This window comes from Leptodactylus fuscus, chromosome 7 (genome assembly GCF_031893055.1).
Source record: "Leptodactylus fuscus isolate aLepFus1 chromosome 7, aLepFus1.hap2, whole genome shotgun sequence".
Classification (NCBI taxonomy): domain Eukaryota; kingdom Metazoa; phylum Chordata; class Amphibia; order Anura; family Leptodactylidae; genus Leptodactylus; species Leptodactylus fuscus.
In genome coordinates, this window is record NC_134271.1 from 24,712,403 (window position 1) to 24,733,074 (window position 20,672).

The 20,672-nt window shown below is 44.9% G+C and overlaps 1 protein-coding gene across 1 annotated transcript; it reads right to left on the reverse strand.

Annotated features, from left to right (window-relative positions):
- Positions 1-3,156: 3,156 nt before the first annotated feature.
- FTH1 (ferritin heavy chain 1) lies at positions 3,157-9,527 on the reverse strand. Its single transcript, XM_075281418.1, has 4 exons — positions 9,308-9,527; positions 7,306-7,452; positions 3,815-3,940; positions 3,157-3,421 (listed from the first exon to the last, which is right to left on the reverse strand). Exons 1-4 carry the CDS (start codon positions 9,407-9,409, stop codon positions 3,263-3,265), a joined length of 534 nt encoding a protein of 177 aa, XP_075137519.1. The 5' UTR covers positions 9,410-9,527; the 3' UTR covers positions 3,157-3,262.
- Between the last annotated feature and the right edge of the window lie 11,145 nt (positions 9,528-20,672).

A 20,672-nucleotide genomic window follows, 5' to 3' on the forward strand; every position in this document is an offset into this window, starting at 1 on the left:
GCGCAGCATCACAGATATCTGCACAGTTGGATTTTTTTTCTCTAGCCCCCACAGTTCTGAGCAATCAGTGCAGTTAGTTTTGGTGCCCAATATGCTGCTTAGGCTCCATACTGTCAGGAGATCAGTGTCAGGCAGGGTGCAATTCTACATTCTTGCCAGTAGGCGACATAAATTGCATGAGACAAACCTAACATCACTTATTGCAAGGGAACAGTAGGGGTGGAGGGGCTAGAGAAAAATAAAATCCAACACTGAGCCACCAACAATGCAAAGAGCTTGACTTTAGCCAAGTAGTGAAAGTCTTCATAGATCAGTTATCTAGAAGCTGTGCTTTGAGCCAGGAGTGAATTGAACAAAGGAGAAGTACAAGCACTTCCTATAAATTTCCAATTCCTGTTGAAGCCACTCTTAGTATGACAAAAATAAAGTCAGACCAACTGAGTGATCAGGTAGCCGTCCTGAAGCGGAATCAAAAGTAGTGTAGGGATGGCAAGGAGCATTGCTTTTATTATTGAAAGCCTCTGGTATAGAGTCAAGGGATGGAAAATCCCTTTAAATTGGGACCTGCGAGTGTGGAGAGTCAGGAGACAATATTAAAGGGACATACAAGCTTCATCCTCACTTACCTGCCATCTAAGGTCAGAGGTTTCAAGTACCATGACACTGATCAGCGAGTTACCTCCATTTTGCGGACCAGTACTGTTAACTTGAAATAACCAGGACAACCTTTTAAGTGTTGCAGTTGTGTCAAACTTGAAGTCTATACCTAGGAAAGTGTATTCTGCAAGATTTTCTGTACCGACTTGACCTTAAAGTGGGCCTCTAACCCGGACAGGACATCGGAGCAATGCATTTAGTGAAGAAACCTATAAGGCAGGCACACTAGAATAAAAATGGCTGAATTACATACAGTACAGACCAAAAGTTTGGACACCTTCTTCAAAGAGTTTTCTGTATTTTCATGACTATGACAATTGTAGATTCACACTGAAGGCATCAAAACTATGAAGTAACACATGTGGAATTATATACTTAAAGTGTGAAAACTGAAAATGTCATTCTAGGTTCTTCAAAGTAGCCACCTTTTGCTTTGATTCCTGCTTTGCACATTCTTGGCATTCTCTTGATGAGCTTCAAGAGGTAGTCACCGGAAATGGTCTTCCACTAGTCTTGAAAGAGTTCCCAGAGATGCTTAGCACTTGTTGGCCCTTTTGCCTTCACTCTGCGGTTCAGCTCATCCCAAACTGTCTCGATTGGGTTCAGGTCTGGTGACTGTGGAGGATAGGTCATCTGGCGTAGCACCCCATCACTCTCCTTCTTGGTCAAATAGCCCTTACACAGTCTGGAGGTGTTTGGGGTCATTGTCATGTTGAAAAATAAATGGTCCAACTAAACGCAAACCAGAAGGAATAGCATGCTGCTGCAAGATGCTGTGGTAGCCATGCTGGTTCAGTATACCTTCAATTTTGAATAAATCATCAACAATGTCACCAGCAAAGCACCCCCACACCTCTTCCTTCATGGTGGGAACCAGGCATGTAGAGTCCATCCAGTCACCTTTTCTGCATCGCACAGAGACATGGTGGTTGGAACCAAAGATCTCAAATTTGGACTCATCAGACCAAAGCACAGATTTCCACTGGTCTGATGTCCATTCCTTGTGTTCTTTAGCCCACACAAGTCTCTTCTGCTTGTTGCCTGTCCTTAGCAGTGGTTTTCTAGCAGCTATTTTACCATGAAGGCCGGCGGCTGCACAAAGTCTCCTCTTACCAGTTGTAGAGATGTGTCTGCTGCTAGAACTCTGTGTGGCATTACAGTCACAATGGAGTTCACAGCCATTACTCCCAATATTAGAATGCACGGGTAAAGTCTGCCGGGTGCAGATACACATGTATACAAAAAAAAAACAAACCAGCACATCTTATATTATTGATTAAAATTTAGCTTTTAATAGCAAATATAAATGTCCATAAAAACATATGAGTAAGGGGCGTTGCCCCGAAACACGTCATAGGTGTGTTGGTGTGGTATGTCCTTGTGAAACTTTTTTTGATTGAATATGCTCAGTCTCTTGAAGTTATGGACATTTATTTTTGCTATTAAAAGCTAAGTTTTAATAAATATAAGACATGCTGGGTATACCCTTATTTTCTTTTATATCTGTTATTGACCTGGTCTCTTATCTGAGCTGCTGTTAACCTGTGATTTCTGAGGCTGGTGACTCGGATGAACTTATCCTCCGCAGCAGAGGTGACTCTTGGTCTTCCTTTCCTGGGGCAGTCCTCATGCGAGTCAGTTTTTTTGTAGCGCTTGATGGTTTTGCAACTGCACTTGAGGACACTTTCAAAGTTTTCCCAATTTTTCAGACTGACCTTCATTTCTTAAAGTAATGATGGCCACTCATTTTTCTTTACTTACGCTAGGTTCACACCTGCGTTCAGCAGTCCGTTCTGTGGTTTCCGTCTTCTGCATCCGGACACAGTACTGCATGTCTGACTGTCCGGATTAAAAAAAAAAAAAAACAAAAAAAAAAAACCCGGTTTTGCGGTGGAGAGCATAAAACGCTCACCGCCGGACATCTTTCACACCCTTTCAAATAAATGGGTGAGAAAGTCCTGCAGGTTTCCGTATCCTGCCTCTGTTTTATGCAGAAAACGGAAACCTGCATAATGGAGTGCCAGGTGCAGTTGTGAACAAGCCCTTATCTGCTTTTTTCTTGCCATAATACAAATTCTAACAGTCTATTCAGTAGGACTATCAGCTGTGTATCCACCTGACTTCTGCACAACACAACTGATGCTCCCAACCCCATGTATAAGGCAAGAAATCCCACTTATTAAACCTGACAGGGCACACCTGTGAAGTGAAAACCATTTTAGGTGACTACCTCTTGAAGCTCAAGACAATGCCAAGAGTGTGCAAAGCAAGAATCAAAGCAAAAGGTGGCTACTTTGAAGAACCGAGAATATAAGACAGATTTTCAGTTGTTTCACACTTTTTTGGTAAGTTTATAATTCCACATGCTACTTCATAGTTTTGATGCCTTCAGTGTGAATCTACAATTGTCAGTCATGAAAATACAGAAAGCTTTGAATGAGAAGGTGTCCAAACTTTTGGTCTGTACTGTAGAAGTGATCAGGTCCGCACAGCCATACATACTAGTAGAAGAGCTTTATTGGTGGCAAAATATAGCAAGAAACAAATAAATTTTCACAAACGAACATTAAGAGGAAAGCGCATATCAAGCAGGACAGGAGAGATCTTAGTCGTGGCATTCTCCCAGTGTGTGTTTGTCAAAGAGGTATTCGGCCATGCCATTTTGTGGGGCTCCCATTCGCCGAAGGTTGGTCACATGGTCACCCAGCTCCTTCATGGATTTCACCTGCTCATCAAGGTAGTGTGTTTCCAAGAAGTCACAGAGCTGTGAAGATAAATACAAAGAATAAGTCATTTGTCTTAAAGACAACAGTGCTTGGTATGCTGGAGTCGGGGGGGGGGGGGGGGGGGGGAATGTCTCACTAGCGCCAGGCTCTTTGTTCAGGTCCATTGGGGACCCAAATGATGGAGAGCCAGACCACTACAACAGCAGTTGCACTGACTGGTGGACCCACTGATTATAATGGGTCTGCCGTTTCAAAATTGAAAGTTGAGGGAGGGGGGGGGAACCCTCCTTGCAGGACTTATCCCTATAGATTTTCAGATTCTCTGCAACAGGCTCTAAGGAGATGCTGCAGACAACATACATGCACATCAGAGGATGAGAATGCTGGGAGGGATAAGACGCTCAGTAACAGGACACCCCACAGTCACTTACATGAGGATCATTCCGATCTGTAGACAATTTGTGCAGTTCCAGAAGGGACTGGTTGACGTTCTTCTCCAGCTGCAAGGCACATTCTAGGGCCTCCAGCCCGCTGCCCCACTCATCACGGTCTGGCTTCTAAAAATCAAAAATTACAAAGATGTTATGATGTCATCCACATTCGAATCCTGCCACCAATATTGGGCTATTGATCTACAGTGATCCACAAAATATCAGATCTGTTCTGCAGATTAAATACATAACTATAACACTTATTACTAGTCACATGCCCTGTGATACATCTCAGCCTTCATGATTGTGCCCCCATTTATCTAGTACATACTGCCCAATACTTAAGCCACATTTTCTACAAGAGCCTACCTTGCAGTAGCTCAGAAAAATTTATCCCAAATATAAGATGTTCTGAAACACTCAGGACTTTGGCTATGCAGAAATTGAAAAACATAACTATTCTGAAAACAGTGCCACACCCAACAACAGGTTGTGACTAGTACTGCAGCATAGACATTTGTCTTAATAGAGCACAAGTCATGATGTTAAATGAGTATATACAGTATTGCTGGCATCAAGTCTGCACGGCTCATAAACTAAAGTATTACTGACAGGTCTGGAGACATCTATGGTGGTTCCTGTAGCAGCATGTGTATGGGAACACCCACACATCACATAATGAAGCCTAAAAACACTGCCTGGAGGGTAGACTGGTTCTCAGAAGTGAGGGAGTGTCACCAGGGATCAGCACATATATGTAAGCACATTGCTAGAATAGGTCACATGACTGGAAAGGCCTCTGTTATAGAGAACACTATAATTTGATTATGCCATAAGTAGTTGAGCTCGGAGGGCATACAAAGACCCAGAAGGCTCTGACATTCTGTGATAGAGGGCTGCCTTGTCATTGCTAAGCAAGAGGAGCCAGATATAGGGCCAGGTAAGACTGACATCTATTATTGCAGTGGCGCCATCACACATGTGCAATATATTCAGCTGGAAGTGTAACTATACACTCTGTGCAATGTAGTATGGAGTAGGAAGGGGGCTAAATAAGCATAAAACTAAAGGGATCTTTTTTTCTGACTAACACGTAGGAATAGCCTTAAGAAAGGCCATTCTTCTACCTTTAGATGTCTTTTCTGCGCCGCCGTTTTGTAGAAATCCCGGTTTTCTTCGTTATGCAAAAGAGTTCACAGCACTGGGGGCGTCCGCAATGCTGTGAGAAATCTCCAGTGAAGCCTCCATCTTCAAGAACACCCTTCTCCCTGTGTCTTCTTCCATCCTGGGTTTCACAGTAAGCTGGTGCAAGCGGCCATTTTCTTGTAGCCATAGACATGCACAGTCAGCTGCGGCCAATGGCAAAGCAAACTGCGCATGCCTAGAAGATTAAAACCCAGAACAGAAGAAGATGCAGGGAGAGACCATTCCAGGCAATGATGGAGGAGTCGCTGGAGATTTCTCACAGCATTGGGGGACTAGAGATGAGCGAGTACTGTTCGGATCAGCCGATCCGAACAGCACGCTCCATAGAAATGAATGGATGCACCTGGTACTTCCGCTTTGACGGCGGCCGGCCGCTTAACCCCCCTGCGTGCCGGCTACGTCCATTCATTTCTATGCAAGCGTGCTGTTCGGCTGACCCGAACAGTACTCGCTCATCTCTATTGAGGACGCCCCCAGTGCTGCGAGAGAACTAATTTGCACACAGAAGAAAACCTGGACTACTACTGAACTACGGCACAGAAGACATCTAAAGGTAGGAGAAGAATGGCCTCTCTTAGGGCTATTCCTACGTGTTAGAAGAAAAAAAAAAAAAAATCCATTGCTGTTGGTTTCTGTTTGTGACACCTATGAGGGGGGATAATTTATAGAGCGAGTTAAAGTAACAGCATTGATTTTCTACACCCTAAAATGGTTCTTGTCATGGACAGAAAACCTCCCTGCACTTTTGTATTAGTCCCCACAGTACTGGTACAAGCTTGTAAACATGGAAGGGTTTCAGCATACTAAGACTTCAGGGCACTTAGAGTTCTTCTGTAAGCAGCACTGACAAGCAGCCCAGAATGGTACTGCCCAATCGGGGGGGGGGGGGGGGGGAGCCATCTCTAGGGTATAGCCTCTTCCAATGAGCTGCTGACTCAGTTTGCAGGATATATAGAGTTACAAATCTGAAACATTGATGCCGATATACATAGAACGGGTAGAAGTCATTTAGGTCACGTTCACATTTCCCTAGAGTAGGATTCTGCTACAGAACAAGATTTTTTTGTATCAGTTTTTTCTTCTAACATTACATTGTTTCGATTCTCAAGGTTTCCAGTCCTGGACAGGCGTCCTACCTCCCAAGGGGTACAGTCATGGGCAAGAATAAGATATGTAAAAACTGGTAACTATTACACACTGCCAGGGTCACCTTTCCTTCAAGGATTTAGAGGGGTAGGAGGAACAGAAGTCATGAGAACTCCCTATAGGTGTTTGGAGACTGGTATTAAAGCAGGTGTGTCAGGAAATCTCATGTGATCACTGGAAGGTAAAGGGTCAAACTGAACAGAGGAGACATCTATACATAAGGGCTCGTTCACATTGGGGGGGGGGGGGCACGGATTTTGGCACAGAGTGATGCGGGGAGCCGTGTCACTCTCGGGTCAAAACCTGCCTGCCACAACAGTCGTGGTTGCAGCTTCTCCCTACAGAGTTGGCTCAAATGAATGGGCCGACTCCAGAGGTGTCAGCCACCAGGCGGAAGCTGCAGCTCAGCGACCCACGGAATCCACCTGAAGAAAGGGCAGCGTGCTAGCTGAAAAAAAAACAAAAAACGATAGTGATCTCTATAGACCACCATTGTATGGAGGCGGATTTTGAGGTGAAATCCATTGTCAAAAACCACCTCCATACCCCTGTGTGAACTAGCCCTTATACATGCAGACAGCCATACACGTCACACCATACAAGAGCTCCAGGTCCTGAGATCCATTTAACATGCTGGGGAGCCACCCCACTTCATACAAGTCCCTCACAACCCCATCACCTACTTTCTAACACTACCTAGTCCCATAACTGATAGTAAAGGTCAGGTTCTACCCTTTGTCATGCAGTGCAGTGTATACACAGCCAAGTCTATTGGTTACACAAGTCTGTATTTGATCTGGTTAATCATTTGATGCTACTACTAGATGTGACCTCAACAAAGTAAAGGCCTGGACTTAAACTTGGCCAAATGTACTCTGTGAACTTAGTCTTAAAGTGTGCCAAGTGTGGCTGACACTGACTAAAGCTGGCCATATACAGAACCCAGCAGAAAAAAGTGAAGGGCACAAAACCCATTGTAATGTGTTTGGGAAGGAATAGATGTTACTCCAAAAAAGGTCCCATTAAAACACTACAACTTCTGAAAAAAATAAAAATAAAATTTAAATGCTCATACAGTTACACTACCGTGTATTGAAGTACAGCACCCATCCCCCAGAATTCAGTGCCACAATTCTTACCCTCACATCCTGCAAGACAATTCTTCCTCCGCGTTGATTCTGCAGCTTCAGAAGTTTTTCGGCGTGCTCACGCTCTTCGTGGGATTGGTGTAGAAAGTATTTTGCAAAGTTCTTCAATGCCACGTCGTCACGATCAAAGTAATAAGACTGAAAGAGAAGAAGACATGACAGTATTAATAGCAGCCGGGGCTGTGGGTGACGGCATCCTGGTTTAGCCTTAGTATTGTGCAAGGAGTCAGTAATATTACAGCCCCAGAAAAGCTTATAAAATGTCAGTGTCTTCACGCCATGGTCAGGTCTATATATTAGACTAGTTCCTATGACCTGGCATTTATCACGCTAGGCCTTACGCATTACTTATGGACAGATTACAGAAGCTGAGCCTTACTCATAGGCAGACACCCAAGACTTTGTTCTGCATCGTGGCCAGCAGAGGGCACTGCAATGATTCTTTGCCATGAACCGCACATGGTACAAGACACCTCCCACCACACGCACACAAAACATTCTTAGAGGTCAGCGTGTCTTTGTATCGTTTTTTGCACACAAGACGCTTTGGCGATGTTTAACCCTCGCTGCAGCAATGGTGAAAGCTGTACATGAAGTCCTAGGAAGATGAAAGAAAAAGGAACGATACCCTTAAGGCTGCTCCAGACATCCGCCATTGCCGCCCAACGTGCATTTAGACAATGAGGTGTCACTTACACAACGAGCTTATATAACATGGGGCGCCTACAGCTGCAGCACATAGATAGGTCTATTGTACAGGACATTGATCTGCCTGAACAGGCCGCCATCTGCCGCACTCCGTCCACACCCTTCACCTTTGGTCTAGTCGAGAACATCTGCTGCGTCTTGATATCAAACTGGTCTCATTAACCCATAAGAGGCCAATAACACTGGAACTAAGGCCCGAGGATCAAGCGGCTATGGGAGGAACCTGCATAAATAATAGCACCTTAATATATATAGGGACCACAAATACAGTGTGCCATCATACTGTTTCCTTATGCTGTAGAGGCCTTGGTCCCCCCAAGGCTCCAGGGCCAAGACAAGATTACAACCTCTGCACCTGATACGTGGCCATTTTTACTTCAGCACCTGTATTACAGCACATCTACCTGTATTCATGCGCCACAACAGATTTTATTCTACAGATCGCCACATAGTCAAGCTACAAAGTGGGGCTCATAAGCCTCAGCCACTTTCAGCCCTATAGGGTTGTGACATTTCATAAAGTCACAGTAAAATTACTTGCCGATTCTGCCAGGATGACGCCCTGCTCAATCGTGCCACAATAGATTCAGCCGGCTTCGCTGACCAGGCCCATTGATCTGATCCCCAACATGGCAGAGCAACAGAAATGGAAGAGGAAATTATGATTATTACGAAAACATCATTGATTCTGACCATGTGAACAGCTCCATGAATGTGCTTGCCAAGCGACAACCATACTGGACACCACGGGATGGGCAGCAGCATCATGTAGTCAGTGCTATGACCGGGCCATGGGCACAAACCAGGCAACTTATCCATTACCCAGAACCGGGACCAATGACTAGGCAGATATCCATCTCCCAATATGGCAGACAACAGCACCCTGACAACCATCTACAATAACAGCAGTCAATAGGGAAGGTGTCAGATCACTGGCCACCATATCTATGGGCCTGAGCAACACATACAGCCCCATAGATAACCACTAGCAGCCTATGCCTATGGTCAGGGGGGCACCAGCAGTCCCCTCCCCTGTACAAATGGTGGGAAAATCCATTTAAGACCCAACACATCAGCCTGCGGAAACCCACAGTGTCAGAAGATGTAGAGGACACCACCTGGACCAAACCATTACCAAACACAGGGGGCTGGAGCAGACCATTCCAGGAATACTGACAATAGACACTAAAGTGGACTGCCCCTGTAAGAAATAACAGCCCACTGCCTGCTGAGCCTTGCAGTCCCACCCCATAGTATTATTATATAGGACAGGCTATATACGCACCATGGATAGGTAGACATAGGAGGCGTACAGCTCCAGGTTGACCTGGCGGTTAATGGCGGCCTCGCAGTCCTGGTGGTAGTTCTGACGGACTTGGGAGCTCATGTTGTCGGTGCAATGGGTTCCGTCCAATCACTGTTGAAGCGGGAACCCCGATTATTCTCGATATGTCACTGCGCTCAATCTGACGCAGGGCCGTCCTGCGGTGTATTATATAGGCAACGTGACGTCACCGATCCAAGCGCTGCCAAGGAAACAGCTCCGCCCCTTAACGCGTGACGCGTAGGCCGGTCGCCATATTTCTTTAGGGCATCGTCTCTTCTTGCCATATAAGTCTAGTCATGGAAATAACACTAGGAATTCATCCCTGATGATCGGGCATGAGAGCACATCACGAGTTTATCCTTGACATTTGTTTTCTGATGTTCTGGATCACAGGAGAAGCTCAGTTGCCCAAATCAAATATGGCCGCTGGAGGAATCGGTCACGTGGTCGTGACATTCAAAACAAACTTGTTTGTGTAACATGGGCCATGCTTTTCCGATGTTGCGTCATGTCATAGATAAGCTGCTTGTAATTAATGTTCTAGCAGTAATTACCTGACAGATAATCAGCAGCTCCATTATTACTGACGCATGTCTATACAGAGGGAGTTCTGCTCTTAAAGGGGATGTCCGCTTTCTGACAGAGCTACCCTTATTGTCCACGTAAACAGATAACCACATGTGCTAAGTTCATGTGCACACTACAAGGGGTGAAGGGGCCGCCATTACCCCCAGGATATACTGTATCCTCCATAGGCTTAAACCTGATAAGGCCTCATCCTGGGGCAGGGGCGTAACTACCAGGGTAGTGGCTACCACAGCACCCGGGGCATTAGTGGGCATAATAGTGTGGAAAGGTTGGGGTCGGTCGGGGGAGAAGGGGCCCATGTCAAATGTTCACCTTGAGGTCCCACCATTCCTAGCTACACCACTGTAACAGGGTTTTGCAAGACTAAAATATTGATTAAGATAGATCATCAATATCAAATCAGTTGGGATCACTCCAACGCCCTGGACACCGACCGATCAGCTGTATCAAGAGGATGTGGCGCAAGTGCTGCCGCTTCTTTCCTGTGCTGATGACATCCCCTTCATTGCAAAACTGCAATACCAAGCACTGCCTTCTGCACAATGTATGGCGCTATTGAAACAGCTGATCTGTGGGGTCCTGGATGTTGGACTCCACTGATCAGAAATTGATGACCTATGGTGAAGATAATCATCAATAATAATCATCAGTAATTAAATATACAGTAGTTCACATGGGTCAGGTGGTTGACCTGAAGAAAATGTAGTAAGTCTCGCAACGTCTCTCTATATCCAGTAGCTACCCCATTGCCTTTACATGACATCACCGTCAAACCCCCTTCTCCATTATACAACAGGCTGCTCGAGATTGCTGACTCATGGTAACTTGTTGTGTAAGTCACATTAATGTGAACAGGGGTGTGAAGTTAACTGCAGTAAAATATCTATGGTTAGAGGACATAAACCAGGTTAGTTCACAGGTTGGCATTCACGGTGTCAGGTGGATGAGCAGGTTTTTTTGTTTTATAAAGGTCACATGTTATACAAAGGACGTTTGGCATATTTTCAATATCGTAAGCCAAAAATTGCCATCCTGGACTATTAGTGTGGCATGAGAAGAAATACGGCCCCATAGACTTTGAGGATATACATAGTATACAGACAGTAATACACGGGGAGGGGGTTTCTCACTACCTTTGTTAATGTCCGTTGCTGTCTTCCGTCATAGGATGACAACAATGGATATTAAACTGTTGCAGACAGACACAAACCGATCCTGTGTCTGTCCCCGTTGATGTAAACAACACGATGGACACACAACATGATGGACACTATCTTCTTTCATGTTTGTTTACTTTGGTGACTGAAGATAAAGTCCTGCATGGAAGACTTTATCTTCTGTTACAAACATGACTCAAGATAACTTCCATCACGTTGTTTACATTAGTGTCAATGGGAACAGGCACAGGATCAGTCTGTGACCATTCTCTGCAACAGTTTAATGTCTGTTGCTGTCATCCTATGATGGAAGACAGCAACGGACATTACCAATGGTAGAACATCCCCTTATACAGTATTGTGCATGAGGCTTAGTAGAGGCAGCGTAAAATGGTGAACGTAACTCGTTACATATCAACTCCACCAACTTGACTTTTTTTGTATCCTTTAATAGTCTCCTTTCCACTGATTATGATGCAGTTTAATGTTTTCAGCCCCCGTCATTCCTGAGCAATCGATGCCTGATATGCTATCCAGTGGAGCAGTCCCTATTAAAGGTTATATTCTAGCATTTTTTGGAAGGGAAGTGATGTAATTGTTCCCCTACAGATGGGCACTTTGTTGTACATATATTGTGGGTTGTGCTGCAGTTGGGTTCTGAATGATTCCTTTGGTCCAGCCTACACACACTACTGCGCATGTTTTTGCACTTTTTTGGGCATTTGAATTGTAGAAATAGCATAGCGGAAACTAAAGCTGTGTCCAAGCTTAACCCTGGCTAGTGGTGTGACGCTTGGCAAAAGAAGCGTATTTGTGAGCCAGGAACGCAAACTTTGTGGGCTTTGCTACTCTGATGCTGTCATTGAGGGTCATCCATGAAAATGCTGTGAACTATTTGTAACTTCAACTGCTATTTTTGGCAATTTTTTCATCAAGAGACCCTTAAGGAAGACCTTTCCTGGTAGGTCCTTTATTGCTGTACTGTCAGAAGGCGGTCTACACAGCGCAATGTCAGTAAGCAATGGAGGATGTCCCATTCACAGGCCAACCCAAAACAATACAAGTGGACTGTCAGTGTGCTCCACTGCCCGGTGATGCTACTGGACTGTAAAGCCTGTGCCCCTAAAAGCACAGTAATATTGGTAGCGGAAACTAACTTGAATGATATCTCAGCAATAGGGGAAGATATAAAAAAAAAACATAAGGTGCGTTAAATTCAACACATGGACGGCTTTCTCATGGTATCTAACAGTCACTGTGCTAGAGAACATGGAAGATTCTTTTTAAGCCAGGCACTGACTGCACTGATCTAACCTCCCAACCATCCAAGATTCTGTGACCCGTACCACTGTGTGTGACTCCCATTTAAGGAGTTGCTGTCACATTCAAGCAGGGAGTGACTGGAGATTTAGTTGTGCATATGATCATCTGTCTCCATGTCTCCATTCACTGCTATATAGTGGGTCCGCAGGATGAATTCTAATTTACCCCTCCCTGGCTCCGGTGCACTCCCCGCTGATGTCAGCTACCTTCAATGCAGGACCAGACATCGCTTGAGCCGGGGCTTGCGTCGTGATGCATAAGGAGCATCTGGGATGTCACACAAGTAGGCCTGAAGCCTTCTTGAACCAGGAGAGGTAAGTAACAGTGCTTTGTTTGTTAACCTCCCCTCCCCTGGGCCTCCGATCATTATGCTCGGGGGTCTGAAAAGACCGCTGAGTGTATTGACAATGCTTGCGGGGATTGCGGGCCTGCGGCCATACTTACCGATCCTGGCTCCTGCTCACAGTCGCCTCCGCAGAAGGGGAATCGCCAACGGCCATGATCAGTAGCCAGGATCGGTAAGTAAATAGGGCCCGTTTAACTCCAGCAGGTAATAGCCTATTTAAATAAGAAAAAATCATCCGCAGCGGTAGCGGCTACTGGCAGGCCACCGGATGTCCTGGGCCCTGTGGCAGCTGTAGTTACACCCCTGGATTGCCTATAGGTCATCAGTATATGATCTTTCAAGGCCCAACACCTGGACCCCACACAGATCAGCTGTTCTAGCAGCGTCTGGGAGCCCAAAGCTGCTAGTGGACACAAAGTGCATGCAGCACCGCTCCTATTCAATAATAGACCTGGAGTCTTTTGTTATGCCGTGGATGCCTAGGTATCCCATCAGCACTCAATCCTGTATTGGTGGGACATATGTGTAATAGACTGACAGAAGAATCCCCTTTCCTGTATCAAATACATTAGATAGTGTGGGGACTCTTGGATGTGCACACACTTTTTTGAGAATTATAGTCAACTAAGCTTTTTAATATAGTTGCGGCAAAAGTATACTAACTTGTAGGTGGTCCAGGAGGTGAAGGGGGGGGGTGTCTTATTTTCGGGGAAACAGGGTCCAGAAGGACCTTCTTTTGGCATCCATTTGGCTAATGGACGTCTAGCTTATATAGTTTCTCTTTAATTCACATGGAACAGGTGGTTGACCTGAGGAAAACGTAGTAAGTCTCGCAACGTCTTCCCTATATCAAGTATCTACCCCATTGCCTTTACATATCATCACCGTCAAACCCGACTGTACATTATACAACAGGCTGCTCGAGATTGCTGACTCATGAGAACCTGTTGTGTAAGTCACATTAAATTAGCTGAAGTATAGATGTATGGTTAGAGGACATAAACCAGGTTAGTCCATAGGTTGGCATTCACGGTATTAGACAGGCGGATGAGCAGGTTTTTTTTTTTATAAAGGTTACATGTTATACAAAGGATGTTTAGCATATTTTCAATATCGTAAACCAAAAATGTCACTCTGTATTATTAGTGCGGCATGAGAAGAAATAAGGCCCCATAGACTTTGTGGATATACATAATAATACAGACAGTAATACCTTTATTATTGTGCAAAAAGTTTAAAGGGGTTGTCCAGGATAGAAAAAATAAAATAAAATTAGGCCAGGGAAAGTGAATTTTTTTTTTTTTTTTTAAAGAACCAGATAGTCCCCAGTGCTCCGGTGCCTCCCAGCATGCTGCGATTTTTTCTTCCATTAGAAGTCCCCAATGCACTGGGGGCAGATGAATATGTTTTGTTTTGTTTTTTTCATGTTCCCAGGTCTAATATGAATATACTGTATATATATATATATATATATATATATATATATGTATATATATATATTTTTTTTCATTTAAGTATGTCTTTGTAGAATGGGAGGAAATCCACACAAACACGGGAGAACATACAAACTCCTGTCAGATGTTGTTCCTGGCAGGATTTGAACCCAGGACTCCAGCGCTGCAGTGGTAACCGATGAGCCACCGTGTTGCCCCAGTTTTTTGTTTGTTTTTTTTAAATCCTGGACAGCCTCTTTAATAGAGGCAGCATAAGGAAGTGAAATCCATCCTTTACATATCACCTCCACCATCTTGGCCTTTAATAGTCTCCCTTCCACTGACTCTGATGCATTTTGAATGTTCTCTCTAACCCCCACCATCCCTGAGCAATCAGTGCAGTTAGTTTTGGTGCCTGATCAGCGCTTTACCGACATTGTCAATCATGGTCTCATATAGGGCTCACAATCTTACTGTAAATACCCTACCAGTATGTCTTTGGAGTGTGGAAGGAAATTGGAGTACCTGGAAGAAACCATGGGGAGAAGATACAAACTCTTTGCATATGTTGTCCTAGGCTGCATTCAAACCCAGGACTCCAGAGCTGCAAGGTTACAGTGTGAGCCATGGTGCTGTCTATACTGATGGAAAATACTGACCAAAATACTGCTGTGTGTGAAAGTGGCTTAAGGAGAATTTCCACTTCTAATGAAAACATTACCAGTAAGTATAGGTCTTTAACAGACACAGACCCTGGGGATTTCATCACCTTGGGGCCTCCACCAATCCACCTCTGTCTCTCCCAATCCGCAGCTGGGCTCTTGTAACCCAGATACAGTAAACCTAAAAATAAAGTGTTTGATCATGGAGTCAGTGATCGGCGTATTACACTCCTCGGTCTATGCCGTGATCTGTGAGCTATCCCTATGTGTTTTACTAGGATTTTACAAGGAAGACATAACTATCCCGGATCTAAATTAATTCTCTGACTTGATGGACCTGTTCCTTGGCGTTGTTACTTGTCAGTTACAGTTATATTTGCATAAGTGTATCACCAGTCATCAGGTCACATTCTCGGCCAATGCAAATAGCAGAAGGAAGTATCATCTAATATACTGGATACCAAGTCTATGTTGGATTAAATAGGCCTGGAGTGAGAAACCATGGGCACGGCTGGTAGGACTACATACTAACCATTAGTCACAAAACGGTCAGTCCTGGACCGTGGGGACATGATTCTGGGTCAGACACATTTTCAGGGATATATAGAACATGACTAGGCCCATAAATTAGGTGCGAGAAATAATTATTGGGTACGTGAGTAAGTAAATACGGTTATCTCCTTGACAACAAAAACTACACTTACTTATTATGGGTCTCAGAAGACATCAGCTCTAACCTTGTAGGTATTTAAAGGGACGCTATCACGTTTAACATGCCGTCTAATCAGTGGCGTAACTACCGCCATAGCAGCAGAAGCAGCTGCCACAGGGCCCGGGACATTAGGGGCCCGGTGACAGCTACTACCGCTGTTATCATTATACTCGGGGGTCTTTTCGGACCCCCAAGTATAATGGGGATAATACTGTGTGCAGTATATTGGGGATAATACTGTGTGCAGGGGCCACTATGGGGGATAATACTGTGTGCAGGGGCCACTATGGGGGATAATACTGTGTGCAGGGGCCACTATGGGGGATAATACTGTGTGCAGGGGCCACTAGGGGGGATAATACTGTGTGCAGGGGCCACTATGGGACATAATACTGTGTGCAGGGGCCACTATGGGAGATAATACTGTGTGCAGGGGCCACTATGGGGGATAATACTGTGTGCAGGGGCCACTAAGGGACATAATACTGTGTGCAGGGGCCACTATTGGGGATAATACTGTGTGCAGGGGCCACTAAGGGACATAATACTGTGTGCAGGGGCCACTATGGGGGATACTACTGTGTGCAGGGGCCACTATGGGGGATAATACTGTGTGCAGGGGCCACTATGCGGCATAATAGAGCACGCAGGAATGTGTAGGAGGGGGTCGGTCGAGGTCTTTGGTGTCGGTGTCGGTCGAGGGGGGGGGGCCCCATGTCAAAAGTTCGCCACAGGGCCCTGCCATTCCTAGTTACGCCACTGCGTCTAATCTTATGGTACAAAGGAGAAAGAATTGTGCAGATTGATATACTGTATACTGTTATAGGGACAGATTCAGTATCACTTGTATTATATTCACTTAAATTATCAGTAACTTTTCAACAAACAACATAAACCAATAGTAAATGTGAATCTAAAAAACGTTGTAATATATCTTATCGGTGAAAATGCATTTTATCAGGCTGTTTCCTTGAATCCTCTGCTAAACTGACTTTCACTCTGAAAATCTCTGCTATATCTGTCTCGAGAGAAGAACCAAAGTGCCGTCATTTATTACACAGTGGATCATTACGCCATTTGATTATATAGTGTTTATATAGCATGGATTAGTGTCTAGGTATAATGGCTTACGCATCCTTTTCATAGTGACAGGTTCCCTTTAAAGATAATACCATTCCTTTCCTTCTTGATCACATTGCTATGACTTCTGGCATGACTCAATGATATTGTGATCCTCTGCATTTCTCAAATATTGTTTGCCAGAACTTCGGTCCTCACTCGTGATGCTAGTCCTTTCTTGTATTACTGGTTGTATTCCGTCTTGATGTCTGTTTGGTTTCCTTGATAAGTCTTACGTCCGTTTATGGTCTATACTGCTGTCATACCCAGGCACCCACTATTGGTTGGAGTATATACTTGGAACCACCATGTGTGAATACCATTTGTACTCCATATCCCCATTTAGCTAATGTCAAACTGATGGTGGCACACATATTCACTTCTATGCCCATCAAATGATCACACTGAAGAATACTTAAAAATATTTGGCCAGGGTCTTCATGGAGAAAAGTTCTGGGTGAAAATATGCCCCCTATCTTGTGACATGTTCGACCATAATATAACCCATGACATGAGACTGGGGGAGCAAACTGAGAGGGACATAACACTGTGGGGAACATAATGTTGGGGAATGTACTATGGGGGGACATGATACTGTGGGGGGAACTAGAGGGGGACATGACAATGTGGGGGGCATACTGTGTGGGCAACCTGGAGGGACATGATACTATGGGGGCAACCTGAGATGACATGATACTGTGGGGGTAACCTGGAGGGACATGATACTGTAGGGGCAACCTGAGATGACATGATACTGTGGGGGCAACCTGGGGTGACATGACACTGTGGGGAACATAATGTTGGGGGATGTACTGTGGGGGCACATGATGCTGTGGGGGAAACCTGAGGGGGATATGACACTGTGAGGGACATACTGTGGGGGTAACCTGGAGGGACATGATATTGTGGGGGCAATCTGAGATTATATAATATTATGGGGGCAACCTGGAGGAACATAATACTGTGTGGGCAACCTGGATAGGGGGACATGACACTGTGAGCGCAACCTGAGGCAGACATGACAATGTGGGGGCAACCAGGGGGTAGGAGATATGAAACTGTGAGGGGGACATGATAATTTGGGAGCAACTTGGAAGGGGACATTATGAGGTGCATTATGGGGCCACTAGGGAGGCATTAGCCATTAAGGGGTATTATACTTATGTGGGGGCCATCGAGGGGGCCCCCCTGTAGCTTCTCCTATGATGTCATCAGACAGGTTTATTCCTAGATGTACTGAAACAAGCAATACTCTGTCCTGCTGCGACCTTAATTTCTTGACAACATAAGGCAGTAAATTCCTGTAATTCATGATAACATTTGTCATAAGAATAGGATGTTGTGTCTGAATTATATGTCTGGGTGCGGAGCTCAAGTAAACTCTGTAAAACTGCCTTGGAAGCAAAATGTTGTATTTTGCAACCTGAATCTCTGCCAGACATGTATATGGTTAGATATGGGATATAAAACCATAATATAGGGAAGTGTCAGTATGTAATGTACAGTAAATATATGTTACCAGGGAAGAGAAATTGTAATAATGATGACGTATATATAAGTCTGCGGTTTGATCAAAGTTTGTACTAGGTAATAGAAAAAAAGAACTAGAAATATAAGAAATACTCAGTTCCCTCTGAGAAATGAAGTTATATTCAATAGTCAGATTATGGATTCCTGAGACAGAAGGGGCAGGAAGGAATGGCGCGAAGATCTTTGGCATCTCAGCACAGAGATCAATGGTAAAACTGATCTAATAGACAGTAAGGGCAGGTTCACATCTGCGCCCGGTCACCGGTTTAGTCAATCCGGCTGGTTTTCATCTTCTGCCCCTCGAAACTGGACAGGGGACAGAAACCCGGCCGTCAGCTTTCAAACCCATTCACTTGAATGGGTTTGCAGAGGTGACCGCCCATGTGCATCTTCTGCTTGTCCGCAGGGAAGCCGGACACAAAGTTGAGAAATAAACAGATAGCACACTGGCCCACACCACAGTCATCTGCAAGGGCCTAAGACTTCTTGTTGCGGAAAAGCAGCTTTTTTTATACAGATTTTAACCAAATTTAGGAGTGGCCACAAAAGTAATGAGAAATATATACACTCACCGGCCACTTTATTAGGTACACCTGTCCAACTGCTCGTTAACACTTAATTTCTAATCAGCCAATCACATGGCGGCCACTCAGTGCATTTAGGCATGTAGACATGGTCAAGACAATCTCCTGCAGTTCAAACCGAGCATCAGTATGGGGAAGAAAGGTGATTTGAGTGCCTTTGAACGTGGCATGGTTGTTGGTGCCAGAAGGGCTGGTCTGAGTATTTCAGAAACTGCTGATCTACTGGGATTTTCACGCACAACCATCTCTAGGGTTTACAGAGAATGGTCCGAAAAAGAAAAAACATCCAGTGAGCGGCAGTTCTGTGGGCGGAAATGCGTTGTTGATGCCAGAGGTCAGAGGAGAATGGCCAGACTGGTTCGAGCTGATAGAAAGGCAACAGTGACTCAAATAGCCACCCGTTACAACCAAGGTAGCCAGAAGAGCATCTCTGAACGCACAGTACGTCGAACTTTGAGGCAGATGGGCTACAGCAGCAGAAGACCACACCGGGTGCCACTCCTTTCAGCTAAGAACAGGAAACTGAGGCTACAATTTGCACAAGCTCATCGAAATTGGACAATTGAAGATTGGAAAAACGTTGCCTGGTCTGATGAGTCTCAATTTCTGCTGCGACATTCGGATGGTAGGGTCAGAATTTGGCGTCAACAACATGAAAGCATGGATCCATCCTGCCTTGTATCGGTAACGGTTCAGGCTGGTGGTGGTGGTGTCATGGTGTGGGGAATATTTTCTTGGCACTCTTTGGGCCCCTTGGTACCAATTGAGCATCGTTGCAACGCCAAAGCCTACCTGAGTATTGTTGCTGACCATGTCCATCCCTTTATGACCACAATGTACCCAACATCTGATGGCTACTTTCAGCAGGATAATGCAATGCCATGTCATAAAGCTGGAATCATCTCAGACTGGTTTCTTGAACATGACAATGAGTTCACTGTACTCCAATGGCCTCCACAGTCACCAGATCTCAATCCAATAGAGCATCTTTGGGATGTGGTGGAACGGGAGATTCGCATCATGGATGTGCAGCCGACAAATCTGCGGCAACTGTGTGATGCCATCATGTCAATATGGACCAAAATCTCTGAGGAATGCTTCCAGCACCTTGTTGAATCTATGCCACGAAGAATTGAGGCAGTTCTGAAGGCAAAAGGGGGTCCAACCCGTTACTAGCATGGTGTACCTAATAAAGTGGCCGGTGAGAGTAGTAAGCTTCTTATACTTCTGCCTTCTTCTGAATCCACCCCTGGCTTTGGCGAAAAAACTACAGCCACAATATGCAACAAAAAAAGCCACACTTCTGTAATGTGAGGCCTCAGACATAAAGGGGATTTCTCACCACAATAAAGCTAATTTCATACAAGTGTGAATATATCCTTACAGGGAAAACGCCATTCTCCTATTAGTGCAAACAGCAACAAGATATTGTACTCTTGCGAGCGATCAAAATATACACCAAACCTGTACCTAAGAGTTCACAGTAACGCCAGGTGCTCCGTCGTTCGGGTTTGTTGGGGGACCCGAAAAACGAAGAGCTGGACTGCTACAACAGTGGTTACATGCAGACACTGGTGGACCCCAATGACTGTAATGGGGTTGGCCAGGTGTCCACCATTTCCAAACTGAAAGTGCCAGAGAAAAAAGACTTCCTTGCATATATCGTTTTTTGAGTCTCCAATGGTCCAACGGATATACTGGATTTCAACATGCTCGTCGTTTTGTTCTCAGGTGAGATAAGACACAACCAAAAGAGTTTAAAGGGATTCTACCATTAAAACATGTTTTTTTCTAATGACCACGTCGGAATAGCCTTAAGAAAGGCTATTCGTCTCCTACCTTTTGATGTGGTCTCCGCCGTGCCAGTCA

Coding starts and splice junctions, on each gene's coding strand:
- FTH1 (XM_075281418.1), bottom strand. CDS start 9,409: ATGAGCTCCCAAGTCCGTCAGAACTACCACCAGGACTGCGAGGCCGCC. Junction 3,941..7,305: donor TTGTCTTGCAGGATGTGAGG/GTAAGAATTGTG, acceptor TTTGATTTTTAG/AAGCCAGACCGTGATGAGTG. Junction 3,422..3,814: donor CAGATCGGAATGATCCTCAT/GTAAGTGACTGT, acceptor TTATCTTCACAG/CTCTGTGACTTCTTGGAAAC.